At 37.3% G+C, this 16,007-nt stretch overlaps 1 protein-coding gene across 3 annotated transcripts in view; it reads left to right on the top strand.

The window, feature by feature from the left end:
* The window catches only part of METTL15 (methyltransferase 15, mitochondrial 12S rRNA N4-cytidine), a 92,456-nt gene extending 79,989 nt beyond the window's left edge, over positions 1 to 12,467 (top strand). For 2 of the 3 annotated variants that reach the window (XM_057414373.1, XM_057414372.1), the window contains exons 4-6: positions 977 to 1,168; positions 3,220 to 3,398; positions 11,420 to 12,467. In XM_057414373.1, coding sequence (XP_057270356.1) covers positions 977 to 1,168; positions 3,220 to 3,398; positions 11,420 to 11,865 — 817 coding nt within the window. In that variant the 3' untranslated portion in view covers positions 11,866 to 12,467. The remainder of the gene's footprint in view (positions 1 to 976; positions 1,169 to 3,219; positions 3,399 to 11,419) is intronic. The other variant, XM_057414374.1, reaches the window with a different exon arrangement.
* Positions 12,468 to 16,007: the final 3,540 nt, after the last annotated feature.

The raw sequence follows: 16,007 nt of genomic DNA, 5'->3' as shown, positions 1-16,007 counted from the left end.
ATTCAAAGCCAGTCAGTGGGCCTGAAGAGCAGTCATCCAAGCTGTAATCAGCACTTGGCTGCTTGTTAGGGGCACAAATATGTTATTTTACAGGTACTGCTTAAAAATGTGGCAACATGATGGTTAATCTTTTCAAATGTGTGAAATTCCTTGACAGTTTGAGAGGTAGATAAAGTAAATTATTAAATTGTAAGTCACTTCATATATAAGCAAGAACCTAAAGTCCAGGTTTAGATGCCCAAGAAAGCATTTGGCACCTCAGAGATGTCATCTTCATCCTTGCCATGCCACTTTCCCTGCCAGTATGAGAATATTAAGCAAGAACCACCTTAAATTTATGAAAAAAAAAATGCTAAGCAGAAAATTGCATCTAAAACTCTACTCACTCCAGTGACTAGGTGCCTGACTTGAAACTACACTAAAGTATTTGTTTATGATACAGTGTGCCTCATCTGCTCGATGATTTTTGAAACAGCAAATACCACTAAAAGCAAAGGTGCTTGTCCCATCGCAGGAGCCCAGGATTTTTTTTTTCCTGGTAGGTGCTATTAGCCCCAAGGCTGTGCAGTCATGTTCCATTTTGTCTGCTCCTCCTCTAGGTCCAAGAAATGTTACTTGTTTTTGCACTATGGCCTCACTTGACTGAGGGCCCTGCTCAGCACAGCAGGCACCTTGGTGGTTGTGGCAATCCTGATGAATGTGAAAGGCATCCCTTAGAGTTCCTGTGTGCTGAAAAGATGTCAGGTTTCCATTTCTTGAAATCAAGAAGGAAGGGAGTAAAGAGTTAAAGAAGCTTAAGTAGCTGCTGATGGGTGGGTTGGACCAGTTTTCAGTGTTGACTTATGAAAAGTACTTAAGCTATTACTTTGGGAATAGTCCTGTTGCTTCTGAGACAAGCAAGTGCTACTAATTCCTGCTGTACAAAAAGACACTGCAGTGTTAAAATTAAGCCTATTTATTTGTTGCTTTCTCACAGGAAACAGATTCGAGCTCTTCTAGGACAGTTTAGCCAGTCAGAGGCTTTGTTAATCTCTGCTGGATTAGAGCCAGGGACTCTAGATGGAGTTCTCTTGGATGCTGGCTGTTCTTCTATGCAATTTGATACACCTGAAAGAGGATTTTCCTTGCAGAAGGATGGACCTTTGGACATGAGGATGGATTGGGACAGGTACCCACTAATAAAATAGTTCTCCTTGAAACTCAAGAACTGTATGCTCAGGATCCCCCATTCATTTAATTTCTACTTAAAATGAAGAATTTTCATCATCAAAACACATTTAATTTAACAGGAGAATGCCTCCTTTCTTTTGCCACAGAGTTTTTTTCAGTCTCAATACTTAGAACCCTGGTTATCATCTTTCCCTTCTTTGAAATAAGAGGAATGTTGATGGGTACTTAAACCAGTAACATTTTTGTTAACTATGCCATTAAAATTTTACAGTTTCAGTGTGTTTGGAGTTACAGGGGATCTCACTTTCAGAGCCATGTCTTCTCCCTGTTATTCCTGCAGTTTCTCAGACTGTATGTGGTCTGTAGGCTCACAACCCCTTAGTGCAGTCCCTTTCCTTTTCTGCTACACTTACTATTTGTGGAACCTTCACTTGAGCACGTTCAGTTGCTCCCTCAGGAAAGGAGCAGCCTTCCTCTTTTTCTGCAATGGCCATCTGACCCAGTTACTGCTCTCTAAAAGGAAGGTAATGGAAAATAAATAAAATCAATCCCATCCATGATATCTGCCAATTGAAATCAAATAGCAGCGCTGCTTTTAACACACCAGTCTACTGTTGTCTTCCATGCCCCTATATTTATTGCAGGCTTTCTTTAGCAATATTATAAGCTTCCTTTCACATTCTGTGTGGAGGAGTCACATCAGGCTTGCTTACTTATCAAATTAACAGTTACTAAATAAATTACCTCTATTTAAATTGCTAGAATTGGTGTCTAGAATGAAAATCAATGATGGAACGATAATTTCTTCTTTATGTAGCAGTTTTCATCTTCAGACAACCCAATATATTTCTGTAGCCCTCTGCTTTTCACTTGACCAACCAGAGACCTCTGCTGTATAGATGATGCAGTAATTGCCTAATGCATTATTTCTTGCATTGTGTTTTGATGAACCTGTAGTCTCAAGAAATGTCATTTGATCTTTCATTGCTCACACAGAGCCGAAGGGAAGCCTCAGCTTCTAAGGAATTACCACATTCATGTTAAGTCTTAACACAGCAAATTTCATGATAGTTGCTTTCTCTGGTTCTGTGTGAAAAGCTCACGTGTTCCTCCTGGGATTCAGCCCTCTGACTGCAAGAATCTGAACTCCAGGCTTGTATTTGCATCATGAGAATACGTACATGGAACAGGAGCATCAGAACAAAGGATACCTGTGGCATAACAAAAGCCTTACCTGACGGTTGTTGCTATGATACTGCTTGCCTCCAAGTTTTGTTATCTTTTGTAAGATACTGCAGGAGGGTAATAAATGCCTGAGAAATATTCTGCACATTCATGTCTTTGTAGAAGAGAATTTATTAAGTAGGTTGTAGGTTTTTTTCTGATTGGTAAACCAACATATGATGGTCATAAAGCACCTGGAACTTTTTCAATAGCAAAGGGGCAAACGTTTAAAAAACAATAAATGTGTGGCTTATACTGTTGGTACTGTAATAATTCCTGTCATTTGTAATATTAGGTAATTTCTATTCTCTCAAAACAGTATTTGAATATAAATGCTTATGGCTTTTACTGAAAAGTAAAGTTAAATAATTTTCATGAGCAATTGTTTTTGTAGCAGTAGATGTGAAAGAAAAGATCCTTGAGATCATTTCTGACTAGAAACGAACATGTAATGCAAGGTGACTAAAAGGAACCAGTAAGGGTCAGGTTTATATTTTGAAGCTGGCTAAATAAAAAGTCACACAGCATTTCCATCGTATTGAAATGTGTTTTTTCTTGTCAACTCATTAAGCATAGTTTATGATATGAAAGTTTTGGGTGTTCTAATTGGTGTTAAGGAGCAAACCCCATTTAAACTGGCAAGAGAAAAGATTGAAAAGGTGGAAGCTATCTCTGTTTTCATAGGGTTGCTGTCTCTTATTTGAAAACCTCAAAGGCACTTGTATGCAGTGTGTGTGTTTGACTTTATGTCTCAATGCTATGAAGCTTCACCTCTTGTCAATGAAAACTGACGTCAGTGAACTAATTGGCTCTTCTTGTGCGTAGGTACCCTGACATGCCCACTGCTGCTGATGTTGTGAATGCTTTAGATCAACAGGCACTTGCGTCCATCCTGAGAACATATGGGGAGGAGAGACACGCCAAGAAAATCGCTTCAGCTATCGTTCAGGCACGCAGCATATACCCCATCACCAGGACTCAGCAGCTTGCAAGCATTGTTGCAGGTACCCTCATTAATTCTTCACAGTGGCTGAGAAGAAAAAGATATTAATCCCCAAACTCCCAGAGGGATCTATTTGTACTTGAAATCAGGATCTAATCCTGCCTATTCTGCTCTGATGTCAGCATGCACTCTGTCTTTCTTTTTTCAGCTCCCGCTTTTTGTATTATAGTTTGATGATTAGCCTAATCATAGACTTTGCATGAAGTGATTTATCATTTTGCCAACCAAGTTGAAACACAGATTGACAGCAGCCTAGGGAATCCTTTATCCCCACTATTGATAAGCTTTCAAATATCAACGCATCATATACCTCTCAGTTTTAGATTTCTACATTTTAATATTTTGAAGGAAGTTTCCAATTATGAATGAAATCAGTTCCTTTCTGTCTGCTTAAAGAACCAGGAAGCAAAAAGTAAAGCAATACCTAGCTTGCTTCATCTTGTGAACACCAACTAGATCAGCCTGAAGCGAATATTGAAACACTTCATCTTACTTGCTCTTCACTGTAAACAACTTGAACAAAATGCAGTTACGTGGGAACTGTGCTCACATCAAGAACCTTCCTGTTTGTGTTCTCAAGTGCAAATGTTCAAGGAAAAAATTGAAGACACAAACCCTATTCATTAACATTATAATATGTAATGTTAATTTCTTTTTATAACCAAGAAATTAAAATTACTGGGTCTTGTCACAGACAAGTCCAAGCTGCTGATTCCTTTGAGTACAGACTTTTAAAATGGCTGTCCAGATTTAATATTTACTGAAGAATAGTGTTAAATGTTGTATCATTATCCTGAAGACTTTTTAAAAATAGATTGTATTCTTAAAAAAATTGTGTTACTTAAACTGGAAGTTCACAGGACTTACGTTTAATGACCAACAAACAAATCAAAAGGTTTGAATTTGTGTAAGTCATGATGCTTTAGCAAAATGTCCAGTCAAGCAAGGCCCAATTTTTAGATGATATAGTTAAAGACCTGGAAACATTGGTTGCTGTTATAAGTTCCTGGTGTAAATATAGTGAATGTGAGGAACAATCTGAAACAAAGAGATTAAATATTGTGAGTCTTTTGTGAAACTTGAAGAGTTATATTTTTAATGTAGTCATTGTCATCAACATTATGAACAAATAATGTAGGGTTTTGACACATCTCAACATGTAAGTTGAAAAACTGCTGATTAATAGTAGTACTGTTACTGAGATTGAAGTAATGACATCGCTATGCTAAACATGTCATGTGTTGTAGGCTATGAACAAGCAACTCAATAATTTCTGAAATGATGGTGTGCACTAGCTTAAACTAAGAAAAGCAAAATACTAGTGCATCAAATACAGGGATTGAAGATCCCTTCATGTTTAATGTGTTGCATGTGGGTCATCACTTAGGGGTTACTTTCCGTGACAATGAGAAGAGTTTTTTGTTCTCACTTTAAACTGTGCTATATTTGAAGACCACCTTGATACATGAACCAGGTATGCATTAGATAGTGCACATGCCAGAGTCAATGAATCCAGCACATAGCAGCCAACACAGTAAATATGTATGTTTTGTGGGGGTTTTTTTTGAAGTATATGCAAATTTTTGAAGTGGATGATTTTAGGACTGTTACACTGATCTGTTTGGGTAGAACTTCTTCCAATCTTAATTTCCAATCTTTAATCTTCCAGTAAAGGAGCACAGTGATGGATCGTACTAGTTTTTGAACTGATTATACCTTAAGAAAATTTCTGGTAACTATATTTATTTAACTTACAATTTTTCATCAATATGTATTCTTATGTAAAATACCTGTGAAGTTATTGAGGTAAGCCAGAGCTTGAGTGCCAGAGACCACAGCTACAGGATCCTCTTGGTGGCACAGCACAAAGAAAGCTCCTCACTAACAGGTCATAGAGTAAAATCTGTGATGTCCTGTAGTTAAATGTCAAGTCCTTTAAAAAATAAAATATTAATTAGAACAATCAAATCTTGTACTTTAGATTTTGCAGACTCTATAAAGGCATGAGGATCTCTCCAGAGCAGGATTTTATTTTGTCTAGTATAGGAGCAAGAAAACAAGCAAAAAATCTAGCCAATAAGGCTGGGTATTTGTCTCTTTCTCTGCTAGTATCAGTATCTGAGAATTTATGTATAGTCCATATTTCTTTATAGATTACTATGTAGATTTTCTAGAACTTAAAAGTTTGGTGTTACGGTCCAGCCGATAACCAGACTCCCAAGACAGCTAGATTTGGACTGGAAAAAATAATTTCTATATATAAAATCCTAGACTTCTGGTCTTTCTTACCAGTAGGTTAGAACGTGTACTGCTGTTGCTAACTGATTTGGAGGTAAGAGTGAAGGATGTATTTACAAAGCAAACAAACCAGATACAGAACAATCAGCCATGTCTAAAGCATGTATTAGCAAGAATTGTAATTTTAAGGTATAGATGGAAAAAATATATAAATAGAATTTTAAGACAAGATCGTCAACAACAGCTTGAAGCTAACTCAGATATCCAAGGGATTTCTTGCTCTCCTTTGTTCCAATTCAAGAAAATAATTCCTTCTAAAAATAGAGCCTGAAAGATCTCTCTCTGCAAACCGTGACAATGAAGAAGGTCCTACAAGAAAGAAATCTACAGGAAGTTTGGTGCTCTTTTTTTTTTTTTGTGTGTGTGTGTGTGTGTGTGTGTGGTGTTTTTTTTCTTGTTATCAAAAAGGCTTCTGACCTGTTTATCTAAGGAGATGCCTGTGAGCATGCAGTCTGCAGTTCACATGGGGAAAAAGGAGCAGTTTTTTGTTCAGTCAGGCGAGCATCATCTCTTCCTGCATCACAGCTGGACTTTAGTTGCTGTTTATAGTTTTTACACAGCTATCTGCAGCTGTGAACGCCCTGTATATGCTAAAGATCAGTAGTTCTCAGCTGCAGGTCTGTGAATAGATGTGTGGAAGTCAATTAAGTGCTTCTGATGGCTTTTGCTGTAGCTCATGGAGTTGTTTTGAAACAGTGGGTTTAACTCACTGTGCTGGAAAACCAGTTAAAATAGGGAATCTTTTAGAATGTAATTTTAATAATGCTTTTTCTATACAACCTATGAGCTATTTTTACTCTTTTTGTGGGTAATATACTTTATTATGTAACAGAATTCATTTTTTCTCAGTGATATTTACATATGTAATCTATTAACAGATCATTTTAGGGTCATGTAATCACTTGGACTTGAAAAGAATTGATGAGGAGATATTAAAGACATTTGAAAAGTTTAAAAGGAACTTTAACGGGTAAAGTCGGTCTCAAACTGCTTCGCATTTATAGACTTTAATTATCAGTTTGGAATTTGTAATGTTGCCTGAATTTCAGATGGGTGAGGATGAGCACTGTACTGAGGGAGCCTAGACAAAAGGACATTCCTTGCGTCACAGAAACTTATTAAACGCCATGCTAATTCAACAGACAGATTCCTGCAAACAAGTGCACGATCTGAATTAATTTTTAAACTCCCCCACCCTCAAACACTCTGGGGACTTTAATAATTTCTATTGACAGGCACAGCACATTGTTCATTTCATTCACAAGCTTTAAAATTCCAATACATTTCAACACGTGAATCTATTAGGTTTTTACAAGTCTGAGTAACATCATGGCATCCTACACCTAAGAATGATAATTTTTCTCCCTGGGATTTCAAACAAGTCATCTAGCCAGAAGCGTGGTGTTTTTATGAATGAAATTCATTTTACAAGCTTCCCATGCAGTTTTTTATATTTCTGTACATTGTACAGCCTGTTACCACGAAGGATTTTCTTCTAGTGTCATGGTAATTGGAGGGGGCTGGGTGAGAGATTTTATGCCTTAGCAGAAAGCACAAGTAGGTTTTTATTTAACTATACCAAAGGACTAAGAGTGGGGTAGGAAAATTTTTCACCTCTTGATCATACATCTACTGTTTTTACTAAAAAGGTGAAGGCCAGTGTGACAGAAATCACTACTACAGATTTATTAGTTAATCCCAGTCTCTGAAGACAGACCCGTAAGCCTTTGAACTTGGAAATGGTTAGATTTTGGCTTTAGTTTGGAGGGGTTATTTGAAGAATGCTGCAAATTGGCTGCATTTTTTTTTTTTACCAGTTTCCTGAATATCAGTGTTCTGTACCATTATGTATGACCCACAGTGCTGTTTATACACGTTCAGCTGTGACCAGTAAGGTTCTGTTATACATCCAGAATATAGCTGGGTTTGAATTTATTTTTCTTCATGTAATTGTTAATCATCAGAGAGGATTATTGTAGGAAGAGCCCAACAACCCTGGCAGGACAAATGGAGATCCTTCCAAAAGACATGGTAGTGCCCCATTCATGCTGCTAGCCTGAGTATTTCCTTTCTTTTGCTTACCTATTCAGCATTCCAACTGGAAAATAGCAGGAGATGAAACTTGCAATATTTTACTAAAATTCCAGTGAGATTGGCTGTGGGAATTGAAACCAAGGATCTCATCCTAGGCTTCTGTTTTTATGGTTAGGTTCCAGTCAAGTAGCACAGTCAGTTTTGTACGTAAATTACATTCTGTACTCTTGCGGGTTGGCTTCATTTTTATCTGTGATACTTTGGGAAGCTGACATACTCTTAGAATATCAGAAATGGATCATTCCCCAGAAACTGGCCGTATTTTTAGGAAATCCTTAGTCTGCTAAAATATGATAGTTAACAATTCTGGATCTGCTTTGAGGGGTCAACCCCAGCTCTGGGCAGGTAGTAACAACCCAAAATTATGTATAAAACTGATGCTTTTCTCATCACAGCTGTAAATTGTTCAGCAAGGGGCAGGAACATTAGAGGTTGAACTGAAAAAACGTAGCATGTTTTCTAACCCTAACATAATTTATCATACCTAATATTTTCTAATGGAGTGGTGCTTTTTCATTCCAATTACAACTGTTTTCCTAAAATGAGCATGATAACAGTGAGCTTGGATTTGGAAGGGAGGAGGGGAAGAGTGAGGTGTGCTTTTAATGTTTTTTAAAATAGGCTTAGAAAAAGAGATTTGTTAGAGAGAGATCTGGGAGGGATCTTCTATAAGTATTTTCTTCAAGGATTCTGCAACTGAATTCAAAAGATACCTGAGTATCTGATGTTTCAACTTCAAATTCCATTGAAGCAAAATGCTTATGGTCTTATGGAGAATCTGAAGCTATTTAGTCACGTAGTGCATATCCTTTGGTGGTTTTGGATACATTACATGATGATTTTAAACATTGCTGCTTCATTTAATAATTATTCGAAAGTTCTGAGCATACGGCTAGTGTAGATAAACTGTTAGGTGACCATTTAAAGAAAATTGTTTATTTTTCTCAGCAAAACATTCCCTTATATTAGGCTTCAAGAGACAGTTTTCTTCACACACAAGTAGCCATCAGTGGCAGTTTCAATGATTCCATTTCCAAATAATCAAGTTTTAGGTATGTAAAGAATTACATAAACAGATACTGTCCCAGGCAGTAGAAGCTTAGTGTCAGTTGGCTTCTTGGGACATCTTGCCTTCTGTGATTCTGAGTTCTCCTTTTAGTTCAGCTCTTTAATCAAAGCAGTCTTCATGACTCTTAAAATGAGGGCATAGATGCTTTTAATGATTTATAGAAAAGCATAGAGCTTGGTGTTCCCAAAGTCAGAAATTCTGTTAGCTACCCAGTGTACCTGGTTTTGGAGTTTGTAAGTGATGGAGGAGTGTAGCACCTGCATGTTAAATTTATTTGTAAAAAAGTATTTATTTATTTATTTATCTATTTATTTATTGTAAAACATTATATTATTTATTTATTTGTAAATTTTGTAAAACAGAGTTTAAAGTTCCTGTGCAGTAGTTTCTACTGGGAGAAGTTGATCCTTTTGCCACTTTCTTTATTGCAAGAGTGTGGAACTAGGAAACAGCCATAGCTACGATTGGTCTCTTCAGTGAATTGAGGAACTGTTGGCATTAGAATCAGAAGAGGTAGGGAATGTAGTTGAGAAAATCAAGGATGCAGAAATGCATATTAGATACATTGCATACATGATAACAGCGTTGTTAATAGTTATTGGATTATTGGCCTCTACCTTAGCTGAACACTGGTGATTGCTTCTGTGTTTGTGATGCCAAATACTTAGGTTTTCTTACCTAAGTATTTATTTTCTTACCTTTAAAAGTTTAAGTTTTTTTTAAAGTTAAAAGTTTCTAAGTTTTCTTACGTTTAGAACTCTTGAGAGTTCCACTAATAAAATATTTTGTGCCAACGTACTGGATTATGATGTCTCTATTCAATCTTTTTTTTCAGTCACCTGTGTAGATGTAAGTTCAGTCAGCTTGTTTAAGAGGTATCATGTTCTTGTACTCCACTATGTGGAATATCAATTACTTGATTATGAACTGCATTAACTTTAAACTCATTGCATTGTTTTAGTTTAGCACTGGCATGCAATTAAGGCATTCTGCTGCATCCATACCAGCTGTATTGCCTTATCTTTAATGGGCCCTCTTGTTTGAAAAATTAGTTCTTTTCAGTTATGCACTAGCATTATTCATTCAGTTTATCTTTACCAGGCTCCTTTGCTCACTCACATAATAGTTTATAAGTTTACTCAGGTTTCAGAGATGTTGTAAGACTCTTGCACTTCAGTCCTTTTGGTGCATCAGATCTATACTCAGATATTGAAGATTCAAGCTAAAAAAGCGACAGCATCAGCTGTGTTTTCTGAATTTGTCAAGATATTTTTGTGAACATTTGAGAACACACAGGTGTAGAGGTCAACAATTTTTAGTCCCAAACAAGGATGTCTCTTTTAAACTTTAAGTAATTCATTGAAAGATACTTATCACCAGATAGATGCTGTTTTCATCTTAACTACGCTTTCTTCGCAGATAGAGATATTTAGAAGGCAACAATTAAAATTGTTCCCATCATATATTTTATTTTTTACTTTATTTCCTTGAGAGCATAGAACCAACCACCATCAATACTGAACTGACACTGACTACACTGAGCTGTAAAGTGAAGCTTATCTAGCGCATCTTCATTTTTTCCCTATCTTCAAATCATAGAATCATAGAATAGTTAGGGTTGGAAAGGACCTTAAGATCATCAAGTTCCAACTCCCCTGCCATGGGCAGGGACACCTCACACTAAACCGTGTCACCCAAGGCCTCGTCCAGCCTGGTCTTGAACACTGCCAGGGATGGAGCATTCACAACCTCCCTGGGCAACCCATTCCAGTGCCTCACCACCCTTACAGGAAAGAACTTCCTCCTTATATCCAATCTAAACTTCTCCTGTTTAAGTTTTAACCCATTACCCCTTGTCCTATCACTACAGTCCCTAATGAAGAGTCCCTCCCCAGCATCCCTATAGGCCCCCTTCAGATACTGGAAGGCTGCTAGGGGGTCTCCACGCAGCCTTCTCTTCTCCAGGCTCAACAGCCCCAACTTTCTCAGCCCATCTTCATATGGGAGGTGCTCCAGTCCCCTGATCATCCTCATGGCCCTTCCCTGGACTTGTTCCAGCAGTTCCATGTCCTTTTTATGCTGAGGACACCAGAACTGCACACAATACTCCAGGTGAGGTCTCACAAGAGCAGAGTAGAGGGGCAGGATCACCTCCTTCGACCTGCTGGTCACGCTCATTTTGATGCAGCCCAGGATATGGTTGCCTATCTGGGCTGCAAGCACACACTGCTGGCTCATGTTCATTTTCTCATCTTGGTTTCAAACATCAAACCATCATTTTGTATTTTAACTTTGTGACATGTTTGAGGAAGGAATTACTATGAAAGATTCTAGGAAAAAGCCCCAACTCTCAACCACCAGCCAGCTCAGTTCAATAGATTTTAATTTCAGCAATGTGAATTCAAAGCAGGAAATAAAGATACATTATAAAGAAGGAAGCTCACCAGTCAGGGTTCAGTTGTAAGTATGCTTTCCCTTAAAGTCATCAGATATGCGTGGGCTCATGTCAGGATAGTAGAAATAACAAGATATTAACATATACCTTTCAAAATCTCCAACAGGTGCTTTTCCGGCATCAGCACTGTATGCACGGAAGGATTTGCTGCAGAGACCTACACATATTGCTACCAAAACTTTCCAAGCTCTGCGAATATTTGTAAATAATGAACTCCATGAACTCCTTATGGGGCTGAAGACAGCTGAGAAGTTTCTAAAACCTGGAGGTCGCCTCGTAGCCATCTCCTTTCATTCACTAGAAGATCGTATTATCAAACGTTTTTTTCATGGAATAGACATGACAGAGAAGTACAGTCTTGGTGCAAAACAGAAGATAAGGCAGGCTCTGAGGAGCTGCTCCAAAGAAGAAGATACAGAAGAAATATCCCCTGGAAATTCCAATTCAAAGTGGATTTCTATACAGAGAAAAGTTCTCACACCCCAGGCCAAGGATATTCAAACAAACCCAAGAGGAAGGTCAGCCAAGCTAAGAGCTGCTGTTAAACTCTAAAACAAAACAGATGATTGTATAATTGTATCATTTCCTTACATTTTGTTTTCCAGAAGGCTAACTGGGATAGTATCAAACTAAAAAAAAAAAATTTAAGGCTGTTAGAAAACATTTCTTTCTTACCTTTGTGTTTCTTTCAAATTAGGATGTAGTGCAGAGCATCAGAAGGTAAAATAAATAAATTAAATGCAGATAGGTGGGTGTCACTAATTATGCAAAAACGACATTTTTGAAAAAGAGCATCAAACAAAAAGTTTATAGAAATTACAGGTTTGATGTATTTATAGTGTTTCCTTTAGATTTAATTCAAATCCCTGACATTAACAATCTCAACTCAGTAGCTAATTGAGACAGATCCATTTTTATGGGGTTTCACGCACCTCAGTCAGATGGCTGGTTTAGTCTAGGGTAAGTTTAAACTAACCTAAGAATTCATGATACTCAAGTCTCTGTTTCTTACATGACTTTTTGCATGGATGCTTGTGGGGCAAGTGCTAGTTCTTACAAAAATAAACTGGTATCTGTATGTTATGTTCTATCCAGGAATTTGTAAATTGACTCTTTATGTTTTCTTCTAAATAAATATTTACTTTTTGGAGTGATCACTTGGTTATTTATTAGTTATGGAATCTAAATAATAAACGTCTACTGGGGGGAAAAGATACTTATAAGAGCACTGTTTGCAATTGAACACTACAAACAAGCAGTCACATTTGTACTTGGGCTGTTCCTGTGACCCTAACTTCTGTGCATAGATCCAGTACAACCTTTAGGTGTGTACGAAATTCTAATTAACCCATCCAGAAAAGGTGTTGTGGGTCTTATGAAATGTCCTCCTTTGCTGGTGATCATTTATGAAGAGGTGCTACTTAGGTAAGTATTGAAGTATTTTATCAAAGGCCCATTGTAGCCCCCATTTTCCTATTTGGATGCTATACTAGGTAGTAGGACATATAACAATTTATTTTTTTAGTAAGTCAATATGAATTGGATATTTTAATAAAAGACCATTGTTTTGCTGTCTTTGCATGTTATAAAGGATCGGAAAATAGTGTAAATTTCAATTTCTTTGACCCCTGATCCATCTCTTCAGGAAGAAAAGACTCAGTATTGTTTAATTCGTTGGTCATGTAATGTGTTCTTAGGTATACATGATAATATCTGTCACTAATCTGAGATGAAGTTGGGTGGTGATGGGCATTTCATTATTTTCTGAAATTTCAGAATTTTTCAGCTAGTTTCATTCTACCTGCTGTTAAATATTAAATAAAACATTCCACTTCAAATAATATTACTTACTGTTGACATCTTAGAGACAAGAGACTGTACCTTAAATAGACATTTTTTCATGCAAACATTAAGTATACACAGCTAACGTTATTTTTAGTTAAAATTCAATACTGAAATGTACTCCAAATGTAAGCTGGAAAAATTGTATGTCCAACACAGGCTTGGAAGAGTTGTAATGCCATGCTGTGCATTCTTCTGGAACACCCTTCAGGAAAAGACCATCCAATTACAACAGAAGTATCAGTAGCCCATAAATTATATGAAAACATTACAATTCCTTGTTGAAAACAATGATTCAAGTCCATCCACTCTCAGATCTGATTTCAAAAGCAGTTTCTTATGATTGTTGAACCTAGTGTAGGTCAGGTTTTGTAAATATACTCCCTCGGTTAAGGACAGTAAGAGATGTTTCGTTATCTCTGGGTTGGAGTTGTGTGGTCATGGCACTGCATCAGTCACTGAGCTCTTTAGTGGATCTGTTTTTCTCAGGGTCATCTCGCTTTAAACCTATGGTATGGAGAGTCCTGGAATTGTAACTTCTGCTTACCTGAATAATCTGTCAAAGTATTCTTGTATCTTTAAACGTTTAATTTAGTAGGTGAAGTTATGTGAAGGCTATTAGGTCTTCATGTTCTTACCAGGACACGTGTACATAGCATAACTTAAATTACCCTAGCATAGTATATGTGACATGTTAGCAAAACTAAACTTTTTTTTTTTTTTTTACCACCATCAAGTATGGTATTTATGAAGGAGATGGTGTCTGGTGAAGAATTAGTCTCGCTGAAAACCAGGTCATGCTGTAAAGGTACAAATTGTGTATCATTCCTGAAATTTGCTATTCTACCTGAGCAATCTACATTTCCATACAGTGGAATGCAAGATTATCTATCAACAAGAAAAAATACTGTAGACCATGTTTATGAGGAATATAGAAACGTCTAATGAGTAGAGACATACAATATGGGTAATATTTGTGGAGAATATCAAGTGGTATTTGTAGAGAGACAATGGTGTTGCCAAGCAATACATGCATGCAGAGCATATTGCTGAAGTATGTATCTTTTCATGTTAGTACTTCAAAGGGTGTGGGGAAACTTTAAAAAGGATCAAAAACCAGCTATGAGCCTACTCATATGCATTGTCAACATACTGTCCATTAAAATGATTAGAAAACATGATTTAATTAGTTAATCCAAGTCCAGGTAGATGACATCAACTGCTCTATCCCTGTCCATCAGTTCTGTAGCCCCATCATAGAAGGCCACCAAATTGGTCAGGCAGGATTTCCCCTTAGTGAAGCCATGCTGGCTGTCACCAAGCACCTTGTTGTTTCTCATGTGCCTTAGCAGGCCTTCCAGGAGAATCTGCTCCAAGATTTTGCCAGGCACAGAGGTGAGACTGACTGGTCTGTAGTTCCCCGGGTCATCCATTTTCCCCTTCTTGAAAATGGGGGTTATATTTCCCTTTTTCCAGTCGTTGGGAACTTCACCTGACTGCCATGATTTTTCAAATAGGATGACCAGAGGCTTAGCAACTTCATTTGCCAGCTTCTTCAGGACCCGTGGATGGCTATGGGGGGTTGGAACTTGATGATCTTAAGGTCCTTTCCAGCCCTAACTATTCTATGATTCTAACATAAAGACTTGATATGCTGTTGAAAGTGCCTACCTGTTGTAGGGATTTCCACAGAGTAATTGTTTGACAACTAGACTCAGCTACCTATGAAGAAAGTTTTTATAGTAAAGACATAGTACTTTAGAAAAATATAAAGTATAAGCACAATCAGCTACATTTATAGCCCACGGGGGGCTACCAAAAACTACTACTTACCTATTGCTTCCTAAAGAGAAAGGGTGTTCCGTTGTTTCAGAATGCAAGGGCTTAATCACGCTGTTTTCAAGTAATACCAGGGTTTAATATCTTTTCAGGTTCTTTTATCTATTTTTTTTTTTCTAATATTACAGGTGGTTAATTTCTCAGTAGTCTTTTACAGTCACACCTGCTGAGATTGCCACTTGACTTGGAAAAATCCCAGTCTGAAACATCAACTTTTGTACAGATGAATTGGTATTTGATGAATGGAAGTTGGAAGGAGAGAGATTCCTAACGTAGTGTGAACAGGGAAAATACTTCAGTAAATGCTGTTGGCAAGTGAGCCTTCTAGTAGCAAGTATTGGATAAGACTTTTTGCATGCTGCTTTCCAGGGTTGCAATTCTGTGATTGCTAATGATTCATATAATTGCTCTAATATTACTCTTTGTATTGGAGAAGACATGGTATTAATTGGAGAGTTTATACTGCTTAATAGTGTAACAGCACAACGAGGGAAAACATGAGGAACTGTGCCCTGAGGAAAGGTGACTTGCAGTGGTGGGATGATTGCAATAAGCAGTCTTAGATACAGCTTGCTGGGGATTTTATTTGATTAATTTAAATTTTGAATAACTTAGATATCAGTCTTGACTCATTGGAGTATCACTGTACAAAAGTACAGGTGAAAAAATAGACAAATTTGAGCAAACAGAAGTAATAAACTCATAAGCAAATTTGTTGCTGTCCATCTTATTTAACATCTTTACCTCTAGCAAGAGTAATGAAGGGGCCTACTTCACTTATGCCCCAAAATCTCTCCAGGAAAGGGCCTTCAGTAGTATTAGGACCATTTACACCTGGATTGCAAGCACTGTCTGGTGGTCTCTATGTCCATACATTTATATTTTCCTGTAGCAGTTGCTTAAAACTAATCTGTAATTTAGAATAATATGCAATGTTATTATTTCTAAGTCTCTCTGAAGTATACCCAAATGTGGAGGTCGTTTTACGCCTAAAGTATGCTGAAATTAAAGCT

This window comes from Pezoporus wallicus, unplaced genomic scaffold (genome assembly GCF_028554395.1).
Source record: "Pezoporus wallicus isolate ANWC-B61680 ecotype Strahan unplaced genomic scaffold, APGP_CSIRO_Pwel_v1 contig_5967, whole genome shotgun sequence".
NCBI lineage: Eukaryota > Metazoa > Chordata > Aves > Psittaciformes > Psittacidae > Pezoporus > Pezoporus wallicus.
Note: the sequence above shows the minus strand (reverse complement) of the source record. Positions and strands in the feature narration are given on the sequence as shown.